Here is a 21,726-nt window from a genome sequence, read left to right as displayed (position 1 = left end):
CACTATTGATTTTTTTTGCTTTGTTTTCCAGAGTCACATCAAATTCATAATAAGAATTGTGTCTGTGTACGAAAGAAGGAGAAAAGGAAAATGGGATTTAGGATATACACAAAAAGAACTAGAATGGTACCAGTAATTTTTTTTCCTTTATTAAAATATCTGAAACTTCTCTTGTCTTACATATACCGCCATAAACAGAATGCTGCCAGTAATATAAATGTTAAATATCACCGAAGTCTCAGATGGAAATGAGGAACATGTTATGGAAACTGGAATTAAAGTAATCCTTATTATAAAATGGCAGAGAACCAAGTCCAATTGTGTTCTAATGTTTTGTGGAAAGTAGAATTTTCATGCCATAAATGTGGATATTTAGCTGAGGAGATTGCTGAGCATAGTGTTAAAGTGAGAGAGGATACCCAGGAAAAGTATGTTCTGATCTGGAAGGACGAAAGACTTCTTGCAGAAACTCAAGGACACTCCTGCAAAGTCCTCCCCATGGAGACTCAGCTCTTAAGAATTTGTAAAAACTTAGCTTCCTGGAACCTTAAAACTAATGCTTGCTTCCACTTCGGTAGATCCTGCCAATGCTTTAAGACTTCCAATAAGGAAATAGTAAGGAAAACGGTATGATTATTACTTTCCATGCCGACTTGTGAGTCCTCTACAAGAACAGAGAGGAACCAGGCCAGGGAGCTCAGCCATTTTGGACTCCAGTCTGCCACTGCTCCGCTGGCTGGAATAAAGCCCCTTTCCCTTACAAATGGAGGTGTTCAGATGATTCTTTTTCTCCATCGGGCCCCATTTTCCTGCCACAAAAGGTGTACTCTGGTTTTTCCTTGCTGCGTATAGCAAAATACAAAAGGAAAGAAACTGAGAGAGAACTACTAAGCAAAAATGAACTAGAATATGAAGGTCTCAAAAAATACTTAGCTTAGGGTGAGGGAGGATACCCAGAAAATGTAAGGTCTGAAAGAATAGATGTCTTCTCAAGGACACCCCAAGGATACACCTGTGAGGTGCTCCCTGTGGTGACTCAGCTCTTAGGAATTTACACACATAACTTCCTGAGACCTGAAAACTGTTGGTCTGGCTTCTGTAAAAGCCCATGGTTCAGTAAGAGCCGGAGCCCACTTCTCCCGCTTGATTCAAACTGACCAATGAGAAAGGTACCCATGGGTTGGAACGTTTTGACTTGAGATAAAAAGGGAAAGACCAAGCCAGTTGGGGAGCATGGCCATTTTGAACTCTTCTGTGCCGTTTGCTCTGTCGGCTGAATAAAAACCTTCTCCGTCTTTAATATGGTGTTTAGGTGTTTGTTCTCTCCATTAGGCCTTGTTTTCCCACAACAAGTATAATAGGCTTTAGGTGTACTGTATGTAGTGTGAGAAACTTTCAGAATCTATGATAAATATATATAATAATCTTTTTATATTAGTGGCTTTATTTTAAAGATTGAACATTTATCCCATTTTTATAATAAGAGGAGAGAGACAGGGCCTGGATTTGAGCCCGTTTGTCCTATTTACCTACTGTATGATTAAGCCATAGTTGATTAGTTATTGTAGATGGTGACCATGTAAAAACTGTGTTTGGAGGAAACCCTAGAGTTCAAATTTAGTTTTATGAAGCATTATAATGCAGTGATTGATAAGTGGTAACTATACATCTTCATGATGTTAGATTAGAAAAAGTTTTGCTTAAAAATAATAAATACATAGGCGGGTGTTGTGGGGGCGCCTGTAGTCCCAGCTACTTGGGAGGCAGAGGCAAGAGAATCATTTAAGTCCCAGAGTTTGAGGTTGCTGTGAGCTGTGATGCCACGGCACTCTACCAAGGGTGACAAAGTGAAACTCTGTCTCAAAAAAATAAATAAATAATAAAAAATACAGAAAAGTTAAAAGAAAAATATGACAAACATATTTGTAGAGAAGAGTGAGTGTGCAAAGTTAAGGAACAAGCAATCAGAAGAAGGGGAAATACTGCCTGGATGCTAGGCAGCAGGGAAAAATGGATGTCAACTATAAAAAACTTCACATTTCACAATGTCCTTGCAGTAACGTACGGCAGGCCCAGAGGCCCAGCAAGGAGCTGTGTATGCCACGTGGAGGAATGAGAATAGGAGGTGGGGACACTTCCTCAAGAAAAGGTATTTTTAAGGAGTCCAGTACATTAACTTGGTTCCGGTTATTACCAAGGAATGTAAGGTAATTTTCTAGAAGGTTTATATTTTTTAACTGTTAGTTCTGATACTATTTCTAATTTATAGAAAAGTTGCAAGAATAGCTTGAGGAGCATGTATAACCTCTACCTAGATTCACTGATTGTTTACATTTTGGACCCTACACACACACACACACACACACATTCTGTGTGTGGACATTTTTGTCTTTCAAAATAAATAAAGGGTAACATTTTTTAAAAGTAAAAACAATGATCATTAACAGTTACAAAGCGTTCACTAGGAGCTAGTCATACCATTAAGTCCTTAGATTCATATTATCTCAGTGAATACTCAAAACTAGCTTTTGAGTGCATTTTATGGTATGGCAATTATGTCTCATAAAAATAAGTACACAGAAAAATCAATTAAGAAAAAAAAATTTGAAGTTGATACAATCATTTCAATTTCAGAAATGAGTTCGGGATAAACAAGAACTACACGGACAGGAGCAAAAATTGAAGCCAAGTGTCTGGATATGATCATCTCACCAAAGCACCCCGTCTTCCTGTGCCTGGCTTCTTTTCATTTCTAATGTGACAGCTGCATGAGCAGTTACAATATGCCAAGATAAAGACTTCATAGCATACCAGCTCATCTACACCAGTCACAACTGTGTATTAACGCAGCCTCAATTATGCACTAGAGTCTATAAAGTCCGCAAAATGAGACAACTCTTAATAAGCTGATATAAATTTTAAACATACAAATTTAAAAGTACATGTACTACATGTATTGCCGATGGTTTTTAAACGTCTGCATTCAAACTACAGTTAAAGGTCTTTTCAAAAGCTCGTTAAGCTGATTCTGAATTTAAGTAGAAACAGAAAAGAACTACAAGAGCCAAAATAATTTTAAAAAGGAAGTTAGATGACTTACTTACCTGATTTCAAGGCTTATTATAACGCTACAGTTATCAAATGTGTACAGGTGAAAGAACACATGTAAATAAATCCAAAAGAAGAGAAAGTTCAGAAATAGACCAACATATATAAAGTCAATTAACATTTGACAATTAACATTTGGAAAGGAAATTCAGTAGAGAAAGGATGGTGTTTTCAATGAATGGTGCTAGATCAATAGGACATAATGTGCAATTCAAAAAGGAACCTCAAACCTATACAAAGGTTAATTTGATATGGATCATAGCCTAAAGGTGAAACCTAAAATTATGAAACTTCTAGAACAGAACATAGGTAAAAATCTTTAAAGGCTTGAATTTGGCAGAGGTGTCTTATGATATAACACCAATAGCACAATCCACAAAAGAAAATTAGCAGGACAGACTTGGGCAAAATTTTTAAATTCCACCTTTTGTAGACACTGTTACAAAAATGAAAAGACAAACCACATACTGGAAGGAAATATTTGCTAAATACATGTCTCATAAAGGACTTGGATCTAGAACATATAAAGAATATTTAAAACTCCAGAAGAAAGCAAACCATCCAATTTAGAAACTGGGAAAAGGATCTAAACAGGCATTTTATTAAGGAAGATATAACAATGGCACATAAGCACACTGGGAAATACTCAGTATCATTAATCATTAAGGATAATACTACATAGCTATTATATTAGGAAAAAAGAGATCGCACAATATCTAATACCAAAAGACAACAGGGAATACTGTCACAACTGTAACTATCAGTTACTGCTGGAGTGAAAGCAAAACTACAGCCACAATACAGTTTGGACATCTCCAAATCTCTAAATGTTGAAATGTGAATCTCCCAATGTTGGAGGTGGGGGGATGTTTGGAGTCATGGGGTGGACTCCTCACGAATAGGTTAAGCAGTGAGTGAGCCCTTGCTTTGCTAGTCCCCATGAGAGGGGGCTTTGCGTTCTCTCTCTCTCTCCCTCTCTCCCTCCCTCGCCGCCATATGATCTCTGCTCATGCTGGCTGGCCTTCACCTTCTGCCATGAGTGGAAACACCCAACACCCTCACCAGATGCTCAATCTTGAACCATCTAGCCAGCAGACCGGTAAGCTTGAAAATCTCTTTCCTTTATACGTTACTCAGCCTCTGGTTTTCCTTATAGCATCACTAATTGGACTAAGGCAAGCCATTTTGGAAAACAATGTGTTAGCTTCTTATAAAGTTAAACATACATTTATTGTATGATCCAGAAATCCTACTGCTAGGTATTTGCCCAAGAGAAATAAAAACATATGTTCATAGAGAAATCTGTAGATCAATCATTACAGCAGCATTATTCAGAATCATAAAAAAACTGGAAACATCACAAATGGGAATACTACTCAATAATAAAAAGAAACGAGTTACTAATATACACAACATAGATGAATTTCTTTTTCTTTTTTTCTTTTCTTTTTTTTTTTTTTTTTGAGATAGTCTCAAGCTGTCACCCTGGGTAGAGTGCCATGGCATCACAGCTCACAGTAACCTCCAACTCTTGGGTTTAAGTAATTCTCTTGCTTCAGCCTGCCACAATGCCCAGCTGTTTTTTTGGTTGTAGTTGTCACTGTTGTTTGGCAGGCCCAGGCTGGATTCGAACCTGCCAGCTCTGGTGCATGTGGCTGGTGCCCTAGCCACTGAGCTACAGGTGCCAAGCCAACACAGATGAATTTCAAATGTATTGTGCTAGTGAACAACTCAAAAGGCTACATTCCTATGATTCCATTTGTATGACATGATGTAAAAAACAGAATGATTATCTGTTTTTTGTTTTTAGGTTTTTTTTGAGACAGAGTCTCACTCTGTCACACTGGCCATAACATCATAGCTCACAGCAACCTCAGACTCTAGGGCAGGCGTCCTCAAACTTTTTAAACAGGGGGCCAATTCACTGTCCCTCAGACTATTGGAGGGCCGGACTATAGTTTAAAAAAAAACAAAAACTGTGAACAAATTCCTATGCACACTGCACATATCTTACTTTGAAGTAAAAAACAAAATGGGAACAAATACAATTCACACCACTTCATGTGGCCCACGGGCCGCAGTTTGAGGACGCCTGCTCTAGGGCTTGAGCAATCCTCCTGCCTCAGCCTCCCTAGAGATGGGAGTCTCACTCTTGTTCAGGCTGGTCTAGAAAACTCCTGAGCTCAAGCAATCCACCTGCCTTGGCCTCCCAGAGTGCTAGGATTACAGGCGAGAGCCACTGCACCTGGCCAAAAAACAGAATTTTTAAAGATGGAAAATAGATCAATGGTCCCATAGCTGAGAGTGGGAGAGGACCACAAGGGAATTGGAGGGGGAGGCAGATGTTACTGTTGTATCTTCATTACTATAGTGCTCAGAAGATAGTATTTGTTTTCCCAAAGTACCCAACAGGGAGTAAATTTTATTGTGAGTAAATTATACCTCAATACACCAGACTTGAAAAACCAGCCTAGCTGAACACTAAGTTTTAAGATCTGTTGAGATGCAAACATAAAAATTTTGAATGATGAGCAAATTATGGCTGTCTCAAGCAAGTTAAGTTCATCAAATAGACTTAATTAAAATTTGAGACTGTTTTAGATTTTAAGTCTGTTACAATTTCTCTACAATAGGAATCAGAGGGCCTGCTGCCCTAATTCTGCCAATTAAGTGACATATAGGTCACTCCGAAAGTTTTTTTGTTTTGTTTTGTTATGTTTTGAGACAGAGTCTCAACTGTCACCCTCGGTAGAATGCCGAGGTGTCACAGCCCACAGAAAACTCAAACTCTTGGGCTTAAGCGATTCTCTTGCCTCAGCCTCCCAAGTATCTGGGACTACAGATGCCCACCACAACACCTGGCTATTTTGTTGTAGTTGTCACTGATGTTCAGCAAGCCCAGGCTGGATTCAAACCTGCCAGCTCCAGTGTATGCGGCTGGTGCCCTAGCCACTGAGCTACAGGTGCTGAGCCTACTCCCAAAGTTTTGAGACAGACTGTGTTATGGTCCATTATTTCATTTCCAAGAAACACAGTCAACAATGTCCTTTCTGATTCACACGTGCAAGTTTCAACTTGCTCCGCTTATCACTGCTGCTGGGAAGGCTTCATTTATTTTCTGCTGTGCAGATTTTATGTTTCCTGAGTTTTGTGTATCTTAAAACTTTTGTAATGACCCACAGACATGGTAGTAATAGACTGTTTCCCTTTATTCTGCTTGTTAGTTTATTATCTATAAAACGAGAAAAAAATTCCTAAACTCAAGATTGCTGAAGCCATCGAGACATAAAACAATATGGAAGATATGGATGCAGATGGAATATATATATATATATATATATATATATATATATATATATATATATATATATCTCCAATCAAATGTAGATACTATGTAACATTACATCAAATTTCATCAGGACTAAGACTGAAATTTCAACCTTAATAAATTTCTGTTGGCTGGGTGCAGCAACTCATATGGAAATCCCAACACTCTGGGAGCCTGCGGTGGGTGGAACCCTTGAGCTTAAAACAGAAAAAGTAGCCAGACGTAGGGGCAGTGCTTATAGTCCAGCTACTCAGGGGAGGCTGAGGCAAGAGGATCACTTGAGCCCGGGAGGTTGAGGTTGTTGTGATGCCATAGCACTCTACCCAGGTGACAGAGTAAGACTGTCTAAAAAACAAAACAAACAAAAAAAAAAACAAAAAAATACCGTCATTACAAATAGTAACAGAGAAGGGGGAAAGTAAATTATTCTCTGGAGCAGAATTAAAGGTAAAATAGACAACAGGAATCACAAGTACATAAAAAACTAGGATGGGAATAAATTGGGCCTTTGGCCTTCTTTTTTTTCTTTTTGTTTGTTTTGTTTTGTTTTAATTTTATTTTTTAATTGCAGTTTTTGGCTGGGGCTGGGTTTGAACCTGCCCCATCTGTATATGGGGCCAGCGGCCTACTCCTTGAGCCACAGGCCCCCCTTTGGCCTTTTGTTAATGGTTACTTTCTTTGGGGGGGGCACAAAGGTGATGTTTTCTAAGAGAAAATACTATCATAGATAAATATCTTTGTATATTAACAAATGCAATCATTTTGTAAAAAAATTAAAACACTTAGCAAGTGCTTGCTATCTGTCAACATTAAGTGCTTTACACATTGTGAACTAATTTAATATTCACAAGAACCAAAAGATGGCACCAACTGTACTTTATTTTCTGAGAGTCTTATTCATAAAGCTTCAAGTCTTAATATAGTGAAAGAAAACCATTTAAGGACTGGGCGTGGTGGCTCACACCTGTAATCCAAGCACTCTGGGAGACTGAGGCAGGTGGATTGCCTAAACTCACAGATTCCAGACCAACCTGAGCCAGAGAGTGACCCTGTCTCTAAAAATAGCCAGGTGCTGTGGCGGGCGCCTGTAGTCCCAGCTATCCGGGAGGCAGAGGTGTGAGAATCGCTTGAGCCCAAGAGTCTAAGGTTGCTGTGAGCTATGACGCCACAGCACTCTACTGAGGGCAACAAGTGAGACTCTTTTCTCAAAACAACAACAAAAAGAAACATTTAAATCAGTAATGCTTAATTTAAAAGAGTTTCTGAGGACTACCTGGAAGTCCTAACATCTGAGCCCCAATCCTCACTCTAGAAGCTCTCATTTTGACTCAGTGAACAAAGTAAGGAACTGAAACATCTGCTCACCGTGCGATCAGAGAGCAAGCGTTTGCTGCGGAAGACCTTTTCAGTGTTCTCAGATACACGGCACAGGGCCCTCACCGCGGACCGTGAACTAGCTGCGGAGCGCCTCCACTGTACACACACCTGTGCGTTTGTCCCCAGTGGAAAGCAGGCTACGTCCATGCGTCAACCAAGAACAGAGGGGGTCCCTGCCCTGAGCCCCATGCTGTGAGACCCTCGCTTTTATTTGGTCCCCCACCACCTTTATTCCTTCCCACAGGCTAAAGATTCCATAGAGTCTTCTAGAACATATGCCAGGATACCCAGAGCCGTAAGAATGCCTGCCAAAATGGCTCCAAACCCGCTTCCGGGGACCCTCTTGTTGAGACACCTTGCCACGAAGACATGCTATGTAGGTGTACACGATAGCCAGAGGGGTTGTTGGATGGTCAGAGAGGGCAGCCTGCGCGTCTAAGCACAGTCCTGTCTCCACAATTTGCACCCAGATCGCTGAAAGGGCGTAAAGGAGCCCTATCTCTCATGCTTCCCTTTTCTGGAGAGGAATTTGGAGACATCTAAGAGGTATCCCGACACCTGCTATGGAGAGATGTGGACAAAGGCTAAGACAGATGTACTGACAGACGTGTGAGGGCAAGGATGGCAGCGAGGCTCGCTCAGAACTCCAGCTGAGGCCGCAGACGCAGTTGTGAAAAAGTGCCGCAGGCGCCATCTGCATTCCCAGCCAAGCTCATGAGGGTGCGGGGGCGGCGGGTAAACTGGAGAGAGGGTGTTCAAGAGCCCAGGGAGATGACAGGGTAGCAACAGGAGGAATCTGGTGCAGTATGAGCGCACGGCCGTCAGCTGACGGCGGGGAGCCAGTCACCGGCCGGGACCCAAAGGGGCGGGCCGCGGCCGACGTCAGCGGCGTTGCCGCGCGCGCGTCACCGCAGCTTGCCGCATCCGCTAGATCGCTCCGGACGGCGCGGGTGCAGGGTGTCTGCGGGAGCCGGGAGCCACCTCGACCGCTGCGGAGCCTCTGCTAACATGGCCGACTCGGAGAACCAGGGGCCCGCGGAGCCCAGCCAGGCGGCGGCGGCGGCCGAGGCAGCCGAGGAGGTAATGGCCGAAGGCGGCGCACAGGGGGGCGACTCAGACGGTGCGCCGGGCGACTCGAATGGCGCGGCGGCTCCGATGGCCGAAGAGCCCCAGACCCCCGCCGAGAATGCGCCAAAGCCAAAAAATGACTTTATCGAGAGCCTGCCTAATTCGGTGAAATGCCGAGTCCTGGCTCTCAAAAAGCTGCAGAAGCGATGCGATAAGATAGAAGCCAAATTTGATAAGGAATTTCAGGCTCTGGAAAAGAAGTATAACGACATCTATAAGCCCCTACTTGCCAAGATTCAGGAGCTGACCGGAGAGATGGAGGGGTGTGCATGGACCTTGGAGGGGGAGGAGGAGGAGGAGGAAGAGTACGAGGAGGAGGAGGACGCCGAGGAGGAGGAGGAGGACGAGGCTGCCGCGCGCGCCGACGATGGGGGCGCCCACGCCGAGATGCCGGATGACGCCAAGAAGTAAGAGCGGCAGCCGCGGAGGAGCGAGCTGGCCGAGAAGACAGCTTTTTTGTTTTTGTTTTCTGTTTTTTTGAATATTGGTGGACTTAAAAGGCTCAGGTTTTTGGACCAAAATACAATGTGAATCTATTCTGACATTCCTAAAATTGATTAAATTGAAACAATTCGATCCTGGCCAGCCCATGTCAAATTTGACTTTCATTTTGAACATAGTAAATATATCAAAAGGTGTGGAAGAAAACCAAATTAAACATAAAATTAATTTTTCATGATCTCTGCTGTGAGGACTCGAACTGAGACTTGTACAGGGTGTCAACAGATGGGAAGTGAAGAGCGTCACTTTGAAACCCATGCATCACCCAGCCATCACTCTACACACCCACACCGAGCAAGGCCAACCGCGTTCTCACTGCGTCACTCTTCAGTTTCCCTAGTCCTGACGTCTCCCGGTGCAGACAAAGCAGAGCTCGAGAAAAACGTCATCTTTTAAGACATTGCTGTGTAACCTAGACATCAATCAGCTTTCTTCTTCAGGAAAGGGATGACATCGAGGAAGCCTGCGATGGAGATCATGACTCTACTATTAACGAGGCCAGGAAAACTGCCATTTCTAATTCTAAAAAATGTTCTGAATGTTTGAATTTAGAGAAACATGGTTCCAAGGAGATTGTAAAACTTGTATAATATCGTCAACATATGTACTCATTAGTTATGACCTCATGTTTATGTGTTTTCTTGGTAGTGTCTATTTACAAAGGTAAAAATGTTTAAGTATTAAATCACTTTACCCAGCATCTTAGAAGCATTAATTTACTTGAAGAGATGTAGAATGTAGCAAATTACGTAAAGCATGTGTATCCAGTGTTATGTAGTTTGATCCTTGTGAAGTCTATGTCTTGTAGCTTTTAGGGTGTAGCTGTGAAAATCATCAGAACTCTTCAATGAAGCTAATATGTTTGGAAAAAATATATACTTGAAGAACCAATCCAAGTGTGTGCCCCTACCCCCGGCTCAGATGTAGAAAGGGTTTAAGTTTGCTTGTATTAGCTGTGCCTTCATTATTTTGCTATGTAAATGTGACATATTAAATATAAAATGGTGCATAATTAAATTTTACTGCTTGAGGATAGACTGGCATACAGGAAGGATTTTTAGAAAGAATATATCTTATGTAAAGACTCTTAGCTTTTTTGTGGGTTTTGAATTATGTGTGTGCCAGTGATCTATAAAGAGCATAAGCATAAAGTTGTTTACCACTGTGGTGATAATAAAAAACAAAATATTTTCAAAAAAAAGGACTTGGTACTCTGCCTGTATTCAAATCTCAGCTCTCCTATTAGTAATGCACCTTGCGCATTTCAGGTAATACACTTTGTGCTCAATTTTGCCTTATCTATAAGAGGGAATAGTAATAATCCCTTCTACAAACAGGTGATTATAAAGAACAAATGAATTAGTACGCAAAGCCTGTAAACATGTCTGACGCACAGTAAGTGCTGAATAATTTTCAGCTATGATTACATGAGAGATAAAGACTGGAAATTCATTTATTGGAAATTCAATCCTCCTTTTCTCCTATAACAAAATAAAATGGACATCATATCCCTGTGTGATTCCTTATTACAACAGAAGAAAGTGGCCTTTAATTCAGAAACGCAGGAGATCCAATAAACCATCTCCTCAATATAAAATCGGGTTTTGATTTCCTCCCAAAAAGGATAAAAAACTCAAAAGAGACATTATATATATACACAAAAATAGCTATTTCAACTTTACATTTGGGCATTCTGAATGAAAAAATTTTTTTTAAACTAGGCTCAAAATAATTTTAAAATCAGATGCCATTTTTTCCCATTTTCCTTAAGGGTAAAAGTTACAAAGATGCAAAATGACACTGCTTTACCTTAGGGAATGAAAGGCAGGTCTGACCTGTTGCTAATGACAACAGCTGAATGCAACAACCTTAAGGTAACGTTCATCTTCCTTATGGCCAGGCCATCCAAAAGAGAAAATCAAAATGATACATTACATAAGAAGTTCTGATTATCTTAATGTTATCATTAACTTAATAGAGAAAAAAAAATCTAATAAAATTTAACATTCATTTCTTATCTCTAAGAATGAGAGATACTATCATTTAATGTATTTCTAGGTCCAATAAAAAGTAAAAATAATTCAAACACAAGGGGTATAATTATTAAGAAAAATTTTTTGCCAGCATATGATTATTTATATATAGAAAACCCAAGAGAATCAACTGAAAAACTATTAGATTTAATAAGTTTGGTTATCAGATAAATGCCCAAAACCCAATAACTATTTCTAGGCATTAATAATGATCAAAATATATGGGAAAGGGCTCTCTTGTGATAGAAATAAGAAATAAAAAAATTATAAAAACTTCATATAATGTGTATAACCGATGTGAAAAGCAAAAACAAATGTAACATAGGCTTTGGGTGGTAAGATTAAATATCATAAGAATGTCAGTTTTTTCTGAATTAAGTTTTAATTTGTCACAATTTTAATCAAAACCCAAACTGGATCAGGAACCTAATATATTTACATGAATGTTTATCTGTAAGAATAGCTAAGAAAACTTTCAGCAATTTGGAAACTGTTATAGATTTTTACCTCAGACTATGGACCCCCCTCATTTTTTTTAATCAAAGAAAATACATTAAATATTTATCAATTACTGGACAAGAGAAGGCTAAGATTAGAGTGATAGAAGACCAAAAGAAATAACAGACATGACATAAAAATTAAAGTATAAAGATTAAAAGATGAACACTCTATATTTGCAAAAGCAAAAACAAACTGGGAATAAAATCTATAATAAATATGGATGGCAAAGGGTTAATAATAAAGAGTTCGTACAAATCACATGAAAATTATTTAGACCTAATGGAGAAATACATAAAGAACATCAACAGATTAAAAAGAAGGAATACTGCAAAACCCATCTGAGGCAGAAAGATACGTTCTGAAACTGCAATACTAGGTGAACCAAGGCTCCAGCAAGGTCTGGAGACAGAGACCTGCGCTCCCAGCCGTGAGCTCTGGCCAGCAATCTTTTGTTTACTCTAAGACTCTAGCTGTAGGGTTTTCTAGCTACCATCATATCACTGTTGGCCCTTCACTAAGAATACAAGGATGTTTATGATGCTCTTTATAATGTTAAGTGATTTGTACCGTTTCCTAACTGGGCTGATTTTTACTGTTTCCCAGACTGCTGATTTGATATAGAATCTGCATGTTAAACCCTAGCAGGATACCCTCCCTTCTATGCAGGTCAAACACTATCACTCGTAAGCCATTTTCAACCCATTAGAGGCCAAAATTAGTCAATGAAGCACAAAATAGCTGGCAGAAAGAATGTAAGTATGCATCAGACAAGCACCCAAAGCGTGGGTTATGCAGCAAACGGTAGCATGCTCCTGCTCACTGTGCAAGCACAGCACAGCAGCTGCGCTGGTATTTACACTCGATACACACGCAGACACATTTAGACATGTACACACAAACACTTTTTTTTTATTGAGGTAAAATTCACAGAGCATAAAATTAGCCATTTTAAAGGAAACAATTTTGTACATTCACAATGCTGTATAACCATCGCCTATTTAATTCATGTTTTTAAACAAAATATTTTAGGGGTAAATAGTAGTAAAATGGATCAATACCATGTAGAATAGGTAAAGTAGGCTATGTGTGAAAAAAATGTAGAATGTTAAAAATGAGGTTCAGTTTATTAGTTTTTTCAGACAGAAAGAAGGCACGGTCACTGGAAGAACCGGGTGAAATGGGTACTCACATACACTGATGATGATGTATAAGCTACTATAATTCATGAGCAAATTCAGCAAAAATATCAACAGATTCAAAATGCTATATATACACTTTGATTTTATTCTTGTGACCTTATCATTGCTCATTTTTAAAAATCAATTTTAAAGGCAAAAAAAACCTTTATACCCAAAAGATTTTTCATTTAGTCTTATTAAAAATCATGGTGGGGGGGAGAGAAAGAAAAAAGACAAGAAAGAACATACAGACAAATACAACAAATATCCAAAAGTGAAGAAAACACAAACACAGCAGACCATACAGCCCTTATCAAGGGTGTCCACGAGGGCTTATCACAACATTTTAAATATAAGCACTGTTTTCCCCTACATGATTTAAAAATTCATTCAATTTCGTAAATATATAGCATGTTTGCAACTATGCCAACTCTGTTTTGCTTTGTTTTGTTTTTCTTTTAATTACATAGTCTGCCTGAAAGGAAAAACCGTAAACTCTTAAAGTCCCTTTTCTTCCTGGAGGGATGGGGAACCAGGAACTCTAAAGCCCCCCAGTCCTAGCCTGTGAGAGGCCGTATGTCGACACCTGTGGAGCACAAGCTCTGACTCAACCTGCCCGGCTCTGAATCCTGAACTTCTAGCTGTGAAATCATGAGCAAGTGATTTATACCCCACTTTGCCTCGGCTTCCTAATCTGAAAAATGAAGAGGCTTAACATGTATAGTACTTTGAATAGTTCCTGACACGTGGTAAGTACTCAAGAAATGTTACAGGTGTTTTAGTTATCTGTCGTTCTTTAACAGTCCAATGTAAATACATGCAGATCTTACAGACTGCACCCCTCACAGACCATCCTGAGAGATGAACTGAAGTCTGTCCACTCTCTAATACAGTAGACTTTAAGGAGCTAGAAGTATTTGGCATGTACGAATTTTATTCTCACTATGGACTCTACATGCCTTTGGGGGCACTGACCTTAAACCTGGCATTTCTCACTGTATGGTCCTTTTACTGTTCTCTGTCTCTTCCCGTTTTCCCGAGGGGAAAGCAATAGCATTTAATTTGATTGCATAAAATTTAAGTAAATTTGGGGGCATCTAGAACAATATGTGGGATTCTCATTAATGGTAATAATACCACTTTATAGAGTGTGAGAAATACTTCACAACAAGTAGCCACATAATACAGTATTACCCAGAAGTGACCACCAGTGGCAAGATTTGGTACTGATACAGCCACCAGTAATCAGCCACCGATACTCTTTTACTTGGATGCCCATAACTCATTTGACTGTGTAGCTCTGGTCCAAGGATAGAAAGCAATTTTAAAACCAAATGGAAAGGAGTAAATGATGTAGCTGAAACTGGTATTCCTCTCGCATTTTCCTCTATGGAAGTCCTGATGGCAAATACCTTACTGTTAACAAAAACAGCCTCAATGCCACCAATATCTGTGTATATAACCACGTCGGTTGAAAATCTAGCAGGTAGTATTCTTATGGTTCATTCATTTTGTTTTTTAGTCATATAAGAGGAACCCTCAATGATAAAACTATGGCATATAACCAAGGAAATCACAATTATAATGATCAATCTTTTACAACTTCATAAAACCTTTCTTACCACAATCTTTGTTTTTTTTCCTCTCAGAATAATATGACGGTACAAACGGTTAGAGTATGATGTTTGCATTTGTTAGGTAAAGTCCCTGTTGTAGTTGGGTCCCGCACCCAGGAGGTGTGCCATACACCCCTACGTTGTGCCCATTAGGTGGGAGCACACTGATTCCCCCCTCTCCCTGACCCCCTATTCTATTCCTATTCCATGCAGCATTAAAGCAAAAGAAAAACATCCATTCATGTCTCTTTCTGGTTGTTCTTAACTGTAATGGCTATATTAAGCAGCGTGGCAGTAACCACATTAGGTTATTAGAAGCTGTGCAGCAGTGTTATGAACTGAATGTTGACGCCCCCTACAAAATTCCTACATTGAAACCCTAGCCCATAATGTGATAGTATTAAGAGGTGGAGCCCTCATGAATGACGCTAGTGCCCTTCTGCGAGTCATGAGAAGGCTTGCTTCCCAGGGCTGCTCGCCACCACTGAAGGATACAGGTTGCAGCCTGGATCCTGAAAGAGGGCCCTTGCCAGAACCGGACCATGCTGGCACCCTGATTTTGGACTTTCAAACTCCAGAACCCATAAGAAAAACATTTCTATTGTTTATAAGACACTCAATCTAAGGTACTTTGCAACAGTAACCTAAATGAGGATAAACAGGTAATTGTGACAGCAACAGGGTCTCCTGCCTGACACTAAGTGACACAGAGACACATACAGCAAATGCCTAATGACTCTAGAGAACCAAACCTAAACTCTGACCTAACACTGCAGCTGTCCCATTCTTGAATCTGAAACATTGTCTACTGGCGATCAATATGGGAATCCCCTGGAGGCCTGGCAATACGTAAAACAATGTCACTCTAGTGTGCAAAAGAGCTTAAAAGAAATACTGAAGCTATTGTTTAGAAAGCCACAGTAACAGAAATAAATGGAGTTTTTATAACACAACTAAAATTACTGACGTGGTTCCCTTTCTTATTGTGTTCTTGGGTTAATGCAACCTCTTTCTTATAAAGAGTCTGTGTGTCGCGAGAACATCCATCCTATGGTAAATGCTTTGAAGAAGGAGCAATGAAGTCAAAGGCTGGCAAATAATTAAAAGTAAGAGAAAAGGAACCTCCTGCCTTCTAGATAAGCACATGAAGTCCTCACTGCACCAGGGAGCCCGGATTCCGGAACCACCGCTGGAGGTAAGCAACGTCCATGAGCATGTATGTACCAGCAAGAGATATAAACAGTGGAGGAAGAAAAGAGAAAAAGATGAAGGAAAAAAAGCCTGCTGTGGACTTACCTTTATCACGCAACTACTTTGCTTACAAGCTGACAATGGTTCCTTACTACTTGCTGAATGAAGCCTTAACTTCTCAGCCTAATTTCAAAGTCTACAATCTAATCCCCCTAAACTAATGTATTCAAACAAAGCTTTTCCCAGCAATGCCCCAGCATGCATCCCCCACTCACTCTCTGTGTTCTGCCTGAAACAACAACCCTGCTTATTCCACCGATTTATAGGGCATCTTTCATTTTTATGGGCTCTTCTCTGCTTTCTAGTTTCCAAACCTAGCTCTACTCCACATCTGCCCTCACAGATCTATCTGTCCAGTTGATTTTTCTGAATGCCTTCAGATTTAATCCCTCAATTTAGTCTTCACATTTCATTTATGGTTGCACCATAAACAAATTCTTCACATTTCATTTATGGTTGTATCTTAAACAAATTCTTTCTTTTTGAGACAGAATTTCACTATGTTGCCCTATAGAGTGTTGTGTTGCTCAGAGCAACTCCAACTCTTGGGCTTAAGCGATTCTCTTGTCTCAGCCTCCCAAATAGCTGGGACTACAGGTACCCGCCACAACGCCCAGCTATTTTTTGGTTGTAGTTGTCATTGTTGTTTGGTGGGCCCGGGCCGGGTTCAAACCCGCCAGCGCCAGTGTACGAGGCTGGCGCCCTAGCCGCTGAGCTATAAGCGACAACCCTAAACAAATTCTTATATTTCAGCAATCCTGCAGTTTATCTCAAAATTGTTGAGTCAATTCAATTGTTGATTCAAAGAAATGTCTATTGAATAAGGAGAAAAATAGTGGGAGTGACAGGGCGAGAGAAGCAGAGAGATAGAAAAATTCAGACTCAGAAACAGCAAAAAAGATACCAAAGAGTATGCTGAGAGATATAATTTGACGGAGATATGAAAAGGAGTTACAAACCCCAATCTGCCTGAACTGCAGATGTGACAAACTGCCCATGCCTGCCCCACCTCTCATTTCCCCAGCCTGAGAATCAAACACGCAGCATGTGGTGACTCATCAGGATGCAGGACATTCTAAAAGTTCCCCTTCCTTAGGCTGTTACCTTCTAACAAATGATGCACATATTATCTTGTCTGAAACCTGATGCAAAAAGCTGACATCCTTTGATGATGCAAAGTTACACGCACATATGTAGAAATATGTATACATCTTCCTATGTATTTACATATATATACTATAACTATTATAAGGCAACAACCAAAACCAAAAGGGAAGAGAAATCATTTAGACCAATAAATCCACTTTGTGATCTGCATTAATTCACTGATTCTAAAATCATTATCAGACTATACGGAAAAAACTTGCTCTTCTTAAGAAAAAAAGTTCCAGGCAGTGCCTGTGGCTCAGTCAGTAAGGCGCTGGCCCCATATACCGAGGATGGAGGGTTCAAACCCGGCCCCGGCTGAACTGCAACCAAAAAATAGCTGGGTGTTGTGGCGGGCGCCTATAGTCCCAGCTACTCGGGAGGCTGAGGCAAGAGAATAGCTTAAGCCCAGGAGTTGGAGGTTGCTGTGAGCTGTGTGATACCACGGCACTCTACCGAGGGCCATAAAGTGAAACTCTGTCTGTACAAAAAAAAAAGAAAAAAAGTTCCAAAAATAAATTATTTGCTATTAACAAAAGTACCAATGTCATATAGATAAAGCAAACTTCTTTTACCTCCAAGAAATTCTTATCGAGTATGGTTTTGGGATTTCTTTTGTTTTTTTCTTTTCTTTTCCTTTTTTTCTTTTTTTTTTTGAGACAAGGTGTTGCTCCATCAATGGGGCTAGGACGCAGTGATGTCATCATAGCTCACACCAACCTCAACCTCCTGGGCTCAAGCAATCCTCCTGCCTCAGCCTTTTGAGTGTCTGGGGCTATAGGTGTGTGCCACCATATCTGGCTAAATTTTCTATTTCTTATATAGACAGGCTCTTGCTCAGGCTAGTTTTGAACTCCTGGTCTCAAGCAATCCTCCCATCTTAACCTCTCAAAGTGCTAGGATTACAAGTGCAAACCACCAAAGGCAGCCCCAAGTGTGGGTTTTGATTGCAACATACTACATGAGATAAAACTAGCCTCTATATTAGGTTGCCAGAGCCAAGACAATTTCATCATCTGAAGCCATTTTGCTGAGTGTTCCACAGTTCCTCCATCATTTCACTAAACTCTGACACTATAGTTCACACATTCACCAAAGCGGATGCTTCCTGGACAGGCTAGATTTAAGGTTTTCATGACAAAAATTTTTACTGAATGTTCCATTAAATACTGCCTTCTAGCTGTTTTTAAAATGTCAAAGGATGAATGAAGTCTATCAGGTTTTCTTTCATTCCTGTTTTCAAAAGGGAAGATTTATGGAAGGAAACCAAGACAGACCATTTTGGCAGAGTGAATTTCACAGGCTCTCTGATTGGATCTTTGCACCTATTCAGAGAGAAATGCCAACTAAAGCCCACAGTGAGTTAGTTGTATTTAATTTCCCTGCATGCTTACAAACAGGACATTTACAAATTTACATTTGTAAATTTTTGAAATCTTGCTTTCCTCACCACCCTCCCAATTGAAGACATTCTCTCATCTTTTCCCATCCCCTACTTTCTAGTTCTTTAAGCCAAGAAGCTTTCACTCTAGTTAATGATGCCGAAATCTCCATCTAAAAAGTCCACATTTTATTTTAATTTCTATAGCTCTTCTAAAAATGTACATTTTCCTTGTCCTTGTTTTTACTTATTTTATTTCACCACTTCTTTGAGGTTCTGTTGTATGTGACCTCAAATTCACTGGTGATTCACCAGAATTCTATCAAACCTTCAAGGAAGAGCTTATTCCTGTACTACAGAAACTATTCCAAAAAATCGAGGAAGAAAGAATCTTCCCCAACACATTCTATGAAGCAAACATCACCCTGACACCAAAACCAGGAAAAGACCCAAACAAAAAGGAGAATTTCAGACCAATCTCACTCATGAATATAGAAGCAAAAATTCTCAACAAAATCCTAGCCAACAGATTACAGCTTATCATCAAAAAGTCATACATCATGATCAAGTAGGCTTCATCCCAGGGATGCAAGGCTGGTTTAACATACGCAAGTCCATGAACGTTATCCACCATATTAACAGAGGCAAAAATAAAGATCCTATGATCCTCTCAATAGATGCAGAAAAAGCATTTGATAAAATCCAGCATCCTTTTCTAATTAGAACACTGCAGAGTATAGGTGTAAGTGGCACATTTCTAAAACTGGTTGAAGCTATCTATGACAAACCCACAGCTAACATTTTACTGAATGGAGTAAAACTGAAAGCTTTTCCTCTTAAAACTGGAACCAGACAAGGTTGCCCTCTGTCACCTTTACTATTCAACATAATGCTGGAAGTTCTAGCCAATACAATTAGGCAAGACAAGGAAATAAAGGGAATCCAAATGGGAGCAGAGGAGGTCAAACTCTCCCTCTTTGCTGACGATATGATCTTATACTTAGAGAACCCCAAAGACTCAACCACAAGACTCCTAGAAGTCATCAAAAAATACAGTAATGTTTCAGAATATAAAATCAATGATGTCCACAAGTCAGTAGCCTTTGTATACACCAATAACAGTCAAGATGAGAAGCTAATTAAGGATACAACTCCCGAAAGAACATTTTCGGAGGCGGAGCAAGATGGCAGCCGAGTAACAGCTTCCTTGCATCTGGGCACCGTGAGTCGGGGGAGATAGGACTCCAGGCATCTCTGGCTGGTGGGAACTGCCTATCATCACTCCTATGAGGCTACAGGGAGTCAGCGAGAGACTTCTGGACCCCAAGAGGAGGACTAAAACAGTGGAAAACCGGCAAGTGGTCGCGTGTGTTCAATCCCTCTAAACCCGCCCACAACTTCCACAGGCACAAGATCTTAAAGAGCAAGAGGAAGTGAAAGGAAAATTAGGGCAAGGAAACAGATAAAAGAAATCACTCATGAGGAAGAATCAGCAGAAAACTCCAGGCAACATGAAGAACCAGTCCAGAACAACCCCGCCAAGGGACCATGAGGTAGCTACTGCAGAGGATTCCACCTATACAGAAATGTTAGGAATGACAGAAAGGGAATTTAGAATACACATGTTGAAAACAATGAAAGAAATGATGGAAACAATGAAGGAAACTGCTAATAAAGTGGAAAATAACCAAAAGGAAATCCAAAAACAGAATCAAATCAGAGATGAACGATATGAAGAATATAAAAAGGATATAGCAGAGCTGAAGGAAATGAAACAGTCAATCAGGGAACTTAAAGATGCAATGGAAAGTATCAGCAACAGGTTAGACCATGCAGAAGAAAGAATTTCAGAGGTAGAAGACAAAGTTTTTGAGATAACTCAGATAGTAAAAGAGGCAGAAAAGAAGAGAGAGAAAGCAGAACGTTCACTGTCAGAATTATGGGACTTTATGAAGCGTTCCAACATACGAGTTATAGGAATTCCAGAAGGGGAAGAAGAATGCCCCAGAGGAATGGAAGCCATACTAGAGAATATTATAAAAGAAAATTTCCCAAACATCACCAAAGATTCTGACACACTGCTTTCAGAGGGATATCGGACCCCAGGTCGCCTCAACTCTAACCGAGCTTCTCCAAGACACATTGTGATGAACCTGTCCAAAGTCAAGACAAAAGAAAAGATTCTGCAAGCTGCCAGGAGTAAGCGCCAGTTGACCTACAGGGGCAAATCCATCAGAGTGACCACAGACTTCTCTAATGAAACTTTCCAAGCAAGAAGACAATGGTCATCTACCTTTAATCTACTTAAACAGAACAATTTTCAGCCCAGAATTCTGTACCCTGCTAAGCTAAGCTTCAAAATTGATGGAGAAATCAAATCATTTATGGATATACAAACATTGAGGAAATTCGCCACAACAAGACCAGCTCTACAGGAAATACTTCAACCTGTTCTGCACACTGACCACCACAATGGATCAGCAGCAAAGTAAGAACTCAGAAATCAAAGGACAGAGCCTAACCTCCACACTGATGCAAAAGATAAAACTAAGCAATGGACTCTCACCAAATAAGACGAATAGAATACTACCATACTTATCAATTATCTCCATAAATGTTAATGGCTTGAATTCCCCACTGAAGAGACATAGATTGGTTGACTGGATTAAAAAACACAAGCCATCCATTTGCTGTCTGCAAGAAACACACCTGGCTTCAAAAGACAAATTAAAGCTCCGAGTCAAGGGATGGAAGACAATTTTTCAGGCAAATGGAATTCAGAAGAAAAGAGGAGTTGCAATCTTATTTTCAGATACATGTGGATTTAAAGCAACTAAAGTCAAAAAAGACAAAGATGGTCACTTTATATTGGTCAAGGGAAAACTACAACAAGAAGACATTTCAATTCTAAATATTCATGCACCCAATTTAAATGCTCCCAGATTCTTGAAGCAGACCTTACTCAGTCTGAGCAATATGATATCTGATAATACCGTCATAACAGGGGACTTTAACACACCTCTTACAGAGTTGGACAGATCCTCTAAACAGAAATTAAACAAAGATATAAGAGATTTAAATGAGACCCTAGAACAACTAAGCTTGATAGACGCATATAGAACACTCCATCCCAAAGATAAAGAATATACATTCTTCTCATCACCCCATGGAACATTCT

General features: G+C 40.1%; 2 protein-coding genes across 5 annotated transcripts in view; one reads left to right on the top strand and one right to left on the bottom strand.

The window, feature by feature from the left end:
* The window catches only part of HERC3 (HECT and RLD domain containing E3 ubiquitin protein ligase 3), a 131,752-nt gene that overhangs the window by 14,906 nt on the left and 95,120 nt on the right, over positions 1–21,726 (bottom strand). The gene's annotated exons all lie outside the window — the stretch shown is intronic.
* On the top strand, positions 8,707–10,641 carry NAP1L5 (nucleosome assembly protein 1 like 5). The gene has a single exon (XM_053605716.1). The coding sequence runs from the start codon at positions 8,822–8,824 to the stop codon at positions 9,350–9,352; it is 531 nt and encodes a 176-aa protein (XP_053461691.1). The 5' UTR covers positions 8,707–8,821; the 3' UTR covers positions 9,353–10,641.

Source organism: Nycticebus coucang, chromosome 1 (genome assembly GCF_027406575.1).
Source record: "Nycticebus coucang isolate mNycCou1 chromosome 1, mNycCou1.pri, whole genome shotgun sequence".
Taxonomy (NCBI): Eukaryota; Metazoa; Chordata; class Mammalia; order Primates; family Lorisidae; genus Nycticebus; species Nycticebus coucang.
This window is presented reverse-complemented; position numbering and strand designations above follow the sequence as displayed.